This window comes from Phyllobates terribilis, unplaced genomic scaffold (assembly GCF_046119375.1).
Source record: "Phyllobates terribilis strain yellow unplaced genomic scaffold, ASM4611937v1 Scaffold_9__5_contigs__length_417890890, whole genome shotgun sequence".
Taxonomy (NCBI): Eukaryota; Metazoa; Chordata; class Amphibia; order Anura; family Dendrobatidae; genus Phyllobates; species Phyllobates terribilis.
Window position 1 is genome coordinate 349,012,149 of NW_027362769.1, and position 6,474 is coordinate 349,018,622.

Below are 6,474 nucleotides of genomic sequence, written 5' to 3' on the forward strand. Positions count from 1 at the left end.
GAGTAGCACGACCTCCTTCTCTGAAAACAGCCTCAAAACACATCATAAAACCACCACTATATGCCTCATGGCCCATTATGAGAAGACAACACAAGAGATCTGCCTTTGCAAACAACAACTTTATATAAATCCAAAACTGAAATCACAAGGGGTTAGGTTTTCTTCCAATTAATGATACTTTTCACGCATAAAAACACATTTGTTGCATAGGTCATCCCTTACTTTATGGCCACTTGGGTCATGCAACTAGGGTCACAGGGTAAAGGTCAAATGCAACTTTTTGTGGAGTACTTGTAGCAAAACACAATGGGGAAATCCGATGGAAAAAACTGAGCTATGGTAGTAAATCTGGCCAAATGCAAATGGATGTCGCCATCAGGGCTGTGGAGTTGGTAAGCCAAACCTCCGACTCCTCAATTTCCATGACACCGACTCCACGACTCCGACTCCCTCATAAGTGGTTCATGTTTAAGTGATAAATTTACTGTAGCACAGATTCATCTCAGCTAAAAGTCTAGACCCTTAGATCAGGAATAGGACAGACATTTATAGGACATTTCATAACTTTCCCAAATTCGTATGAAAAAATATTCCCCACAAACTGCACTGAACTACTGTACCCAATTTATTATATATCTTAGGAGTTGGAGTCGGCCATTTTATATCGACTCCACCAAAATGGGCTCCGGCTCCGACTCCACAGTCCTGGTTGCCATGCCAGGTGGTGAAGGGCAGTGGCTGCCATTCTACAGATCATGGGGTTCCCGGAGGTTAAAGCCCACAAGTAAAACCTTAATAATCTATCCTAAAAGATAGACAATTACTGTAGTCAACCCATAAAGAATATACGGACAGGTATTAAATGTATGATCGCTGACTGTCCAATTGCTGGGACCCAGGTTGATCATGAGAATAAGGGTCCAGTGTGAATGGGGCAGTGGACAGCTCCTTTTGCTTCTCTAGGTCTTTGGGAACATTGGTCAAGTGTTGACTAGAGCGATGGTGAAACATGAGCACTACAAGAAGTTATCCTCCCTCAATAGGATCGGTAATAACTTTCTTATCAATGGGGGTCCAACCCCCCAATCCAGAGAATGGGGCGCTGCAGAGCCAAGTCTGAATGGAGTTGTGGACATCGGCTCCATTCATTTTCGAAGGCACTACCCAAAAAAGGTTAAGTGCTCAGAAACCCCTTAGAGAATGAATGAAGCTGAGGTGCACATGGCCGGCCACGGCTCCATTCAGCCCTGTTCCAAGAATGGGTAGAAGTCCTAGTGGTCTAACCTCTACCGATCAGCAAGTTATCATCTATCCTATGGAGAGAGGACACCTTCTAAAGATGGGATTGTGTTGATCAATGGTAAAAGGAATAACAAAAGCTACACGGTATCGGCAGTCTTGTGCCATCACATTAATGTGCTAGTGGAAAAAGCAGAGACGGGCAAAGATCACCGGGGTTGAATCGACAGGGAATCCTTCAGGTAAGTAGTCCTTTTTTTTTTTTTATCTATCCTATGGCATTAACTTTAGGCAAAGAAAGACGTAACTGGAAACATAACCAGAAAGTCCTAATGCAGAATGTGTAAAAGAGCCACCAAAAATCAAAAATGTATACTGCCGTCATCTTACGTGGTAGAGGGGCCATTGGTCCACCCCAAAGCACCAAGAGCCCAAATGTGCTGGCTACCTCTGCACCCCCCAAAGCTCCATCACCGACACATGGAATGATAATAAAGTGGGTTACTCACTAGGTGAGCGTCCGTGGAAGTAGTTATAGTACTGGGACACGTAAGTCAGGATGCTCAGCCGGTCGGGCACCTTGAGTTTGACCATATCTTCCGCATCCAAGAGCGCGGGAATCCCAAGCTGTTCCTCAGCCACATGGAAAGCCTGCAACATGGGGGATAAGAAGGTGCCCATGGGAGACATTACAAGCCTCACGTTACGAGACCGGACCTCCAACAGCCCGCTGTGCAAAGACATTATCAAATAAAGCCGCCATCAGCAGCGCAGTACCGTCTTATCTGTTAAAGGACCCTGCATAAATTAGTCATTAACATATATGCAAATAAAACCCCTTCTCTGTACATATTAAATAGTGGGTCTCCAAGGGATTTCCTAATAATCGCGTATATTCATACACAATCACAACCTCATTCAATATTAATAACTGCCTATTATCGAGGATTTCCACCCAAAATTGGTCATAAGAGAAGCAGCAGCAATTATATTTTATTTACTTATATAGAGATATTAGCATTTGTACGGTTTACATTTTAAGAGGTGGCCAAAAATGTGGAAAACATGACTGCTGTCTTCCAGAAAGAGCGCCACACTAGTCCACAGGTTATGTACGGTATTGCAGCTCCGATCTATTAACTCCTTTAGGACCCATTCATTTAATTTCCACTTCCCTTTTCCCAAAAGCCGTGACATTTTTTTTTTTCTTTTGCATCAACATAGTCGTATGAAGGCTTTTTTATGGAGGACAAGTTGTAGTTTTCAATGACACCGTTCAGATTAATGCGACAAAAAGTGAAAAAGGGAAAAAAAATGCAATTCTGCCATTGTTTTTTCGGTTTTAATTTTAGTGTTCACTGTGTAGTAAAAATAATTTAGTGATATCAAACTTGTATAGGTTTTTGTTTTTTTCCTTGTTTTTTTAATGTAGAGGATTAAAAAAACACTGAAGTTTGTAAAAAAAAAAAAAAAAAAAATTATATTAATAAAAATTGGCTTCTGTCGCCATTTTCTGAGATCCCTAATTATTTTTTTTTTGACAGATTGACAGCGGCATTTAAATGGTCAAGCAGCAGTGACCGGAGCCAGCTCTATGTGCTGCTGTTACACTGAATGCGGCTGTATAACACATACAGCACCTGCCATTTATGGGGGTTAGCTGTTAAGCAATTAAAGTGAATGAGGCTGAGTTGCAGTACCCCAAACAACCTGTGGTCTGGAGTGGCGCTGTTTTTGGAACAAAGAAGCCATGTTTCTCTAATCTTAGCCAATCCCTCAAAAATGAAAATTAGTAACTGTTAAATGAAAAACTGGAACAGGTTTGGAAAACGAAGTGCTCCTATTATAAATGATTTTTTTTTTTTGCGGGAGAGGAGAGGGAAATTAAGACTTTAAAGGGTTTCATCTGACTTGGAACATTTGAAAATGGGTTTCCTATTAAGGAACAATGAGACTTTTCTTCTGGAGGACTGTGCATGCCTCTGCATTATAGTCACAGCCTATTGATTTACCATTGGCAAAGTGTAATACTTGATTCCTCCTGTGGTGGCGCTGAAGGGAAATTAAACACTCGTTTTACATATTCCCCCACCAAGTTCAGCTGATCGCTGGGCGCTCCTCAAATCATGGGATCAGATGCCAGAGAAATCTGCTCCTCCTGGACTCATCTTTCAATTCATGGATAAAATTTGTATTCAGTGAAGACAGATTTCCCCCATTACTGAGATGGGAGATGACAGTTGGTGCTTATAAAATTCTATGGAGGGGGAGGAGCTGGAGGCAGACACAGAAATTCTCCTAAAGTGACAGTTACAGTTCTCCATAGAACTTTACAAGCACCAACTGTCATCTATCTCCGTAATGGAAAAATCAGTATTCACTAATTTTTTACCCAAGAATTGGGAATTTTGAGAAGAAATGGTCAGCCCAGGAGGAGAAAGAAGCAGATTTCTCTGATAAGATACATTACAAAAGTTTGTTATTTTCTCGTATAAAAATAAAACGATGGTTACTCTTTAAAAGGGGTTGTCCATCTTTCTGGACAATTTTTTTGCAATTGGGGCTAAAAATTTCAAATGAAACCCAATGGCAAAAATGATTTTTAGCCCCAATTGCATGCATTTAAGTGAGAATAAAAAATTGTCCAGAAGGGTGGACAACCCCTTTAAGCCTAGTCTACGTGTCAATACACAGGAAACATGAATTTATATAAACATGTTTGCAGACTCAATATACGAATAGATAAGTTTGGAAATTGAAATGAAACCTCACCAATGCCAGGAACTGGCGGAACACGTAATACTGCAAAATTGTGAGAGACGTATCCAACAAACATAAGTATAGGATGATCGCGGCATTTCTGGGTTACGTATAGACGCCAGTGTGCAGAGTATGGAAACTTACCAAGTGATTGTTCTCATAGATGTTCTCCTTGCTAAGTGAGTTGAAATTTCTGCAAAACATAAAAAAAATAAAAATTTGGATTAAAAACGTTTATTTTTCCTACAGGATTTTTTTTATTGCAACCATACTTTACAAAAAGAGGTTTTAGACAGCGGTTCCAGGGTCTATAGGGGACGGAGGATGTTTGCAAATATCTGAAGTCAGATGAATTAAAGGGAATCAGCCAGGAAAATATGACTGATCAGACTAAGCTCAGGCCCTCGGTACACCCTTGGCATGCCCAAACTATTCTGTGCAACTTCCAAACTACTTGTTTTTCACCTATTTCTGCCATCCTCTTCCTTGATTGACAGCTTTGGCTTTACAGGAGCTAGGAAGGGTGGAGATAGAAGGAAAACAAGCAGGTAGGAAAGTGCTCTGAACTGTTTGGCCACACCAAGGGTGCACCGAGCGCTTGTACTTGGCGTGAACAGTCATCTTGTGCTGAGAGTAGTATACGCTTCCCATGCCTTATTTAAAGAACATGATCAACCAAGATGAAACTGCATGTTAAAACACATCCAATATATTAGTTCGGGACCCCATTTTATTTGGCAAACCCCCTTCAATGGGCAGCTCCAGTTCCAGAGTAGTTGCAGGTACTATGTACAACATTTTTTTTTTTTTGGTCCAAGGGCCACATTGCCATACTGAACCAATCCCAAAGGGATGCAAACAAATTGAAAGGGGTAGTTACACGAATACATCACTAGAACAGCTATTAGTACATTAATACATCCCCAGAACCAAGTTTTGAAAAGGATTTGGAGAGCTTCTGCTAAAATAAAAAAAAATAAAAAATAAAAAATCAGTGTGAACACATGCTAACTTCCACTGAGTTTTTGGAGCAGAAACTCACCAAATCCTCCTCAGAATCCCAAATCTCTAAGTTTTGAGGATTTTTATGTTTTAACACTAGATGGAGGCCCGATTCTAACGCATCAGGTATTCTAGAACATGTATGCGGCCGACCAGGCGCAATCAGCAGAGCGGTGTTTACAATTGGCGCCAAAATCACTGATTGGTCGTGGCCCCCGGCTAATCAGCAGAGCGGTGTTTAAATTTGGCGCCAATATCGCTGATTGGTCACGGCCACCGGCCGCGACCAATCAGCGAATCGTATTACTGAGGACCGGGCAGTGGCGCTGCTGTGCGGGTACTTCTGCTGCGAAGAGCCGGGAGATGGTTGGCTGCTCGCAGCTGAAGTATCCCGACCGGTGACGCTTGTCCCCGGTCCTCCCTTCACACTTGCCGTCGGGAGATCAGCGGGCCAAGCCGCTGATCTCCCGACGGTAGCCGCATGGAGGTCAGCGGCGCCGCCCGTCGGGGTACTTGTGCTGCCAGCAGCCGCTGACCTAGGTCCGGCAGATGAGCCGCTACCGGCCGCCATCTTTTTCTGAAATCCCGTGTCGCTGATTGGCCGCGGCCGGGATTTCCTGGACAGACAGACAGACAGACGGGATAAGACGATTATATATATTAGATAGCCATGAAGCATGTTATGGATTGCTACATGTCTACAAGATCAGAACCACCGCCAGAGCACGAAAGCAGCGCCAAAACCACCGCCAGAGCACGAAAGCAGCGCCAAAACCACCGCCAGCACACGAACGCAGAGCCAGAACCACCGCCAGCACACGAACGCAGCGCCAGAACCACCGTCAGCACACAAATGCAGCACCAGAGTGTTCAAATGTATTTGTCCCTGAATGACACAAATACATTTGACTGTAGGAAGAAGGGAGCGGCGTCTCCCGGACATCATCTCCCATGGGCCGTACCACAGCCAGCGCAAGAATGCAGCGCCAGAACCACCGCCAGCGCACAAACGCAGCGCCAGAACCACCGCCAGCGCACAAACGCAGCGCCAGAACCACCGCCAGCGCACAAACGCAGCGCCAGAACCACCGCCAGCGCACAAACGCAGCGCCAGAACCACCGCCAGCGCACAAACGCAGCGCCAGAACCACCGCCAGCGCACAAATGCAGCACCAGAACCACTGTCAGAACACAAATGCAGCACCAGAGTGATCAAATGTATTTGTCCCTGAATGACACAAATACCGTATATTTGACTGTAGGAAGAAGGGAGCGGCGTCTCCCGGACAGCATCTCCCATGGGCAGTATGTTGTGCAGGCCTGTATTATATGGTCCCTCACTGACTTCAAAAGGTTAATTTCCCTTGTATAAAATTGCAGATGACATGAGGAAGAGTCATCTGCTGGATGCCGATCTGCTCACCATTAGCAGAGCTGCCGAAGCAAATAGGTTTGTTATGTGAACAGGGCTGA

General features: G+C 44.0%; 1 protein-coding gene across 1 annotated transcript in view; it reads right to left on the reverse strand.

Annotated features, from left to right (window-relative positions):
- The window catches only part of MICALL2 (MICAL like 2), a 30,904-nt gene extending 26,254 nt beyond the window's left edge, over positions 1-4,650 (reverse strand). The window contains exons 1-3 of the mRNA XM_073646161.1: positions 4,604-4,650; positions 4,144-4,192; positions 1,749-1,890 (exon numbers count right to left, since the gene is read on the reverse strand). Coding sequence (XP_073502262.1) covers positions 1,749-1,890; positions 4,144-4,192; positions 4,604-4,650 — 238 coding nt within the window. The remainder of the gene's footprint in view (positions 1-1,748; positions 1,891-4,143; positions 4,193-4,603) is intronic.
- Positions 4,651-6,474: the final 1,824 nt, after the last annotated feature.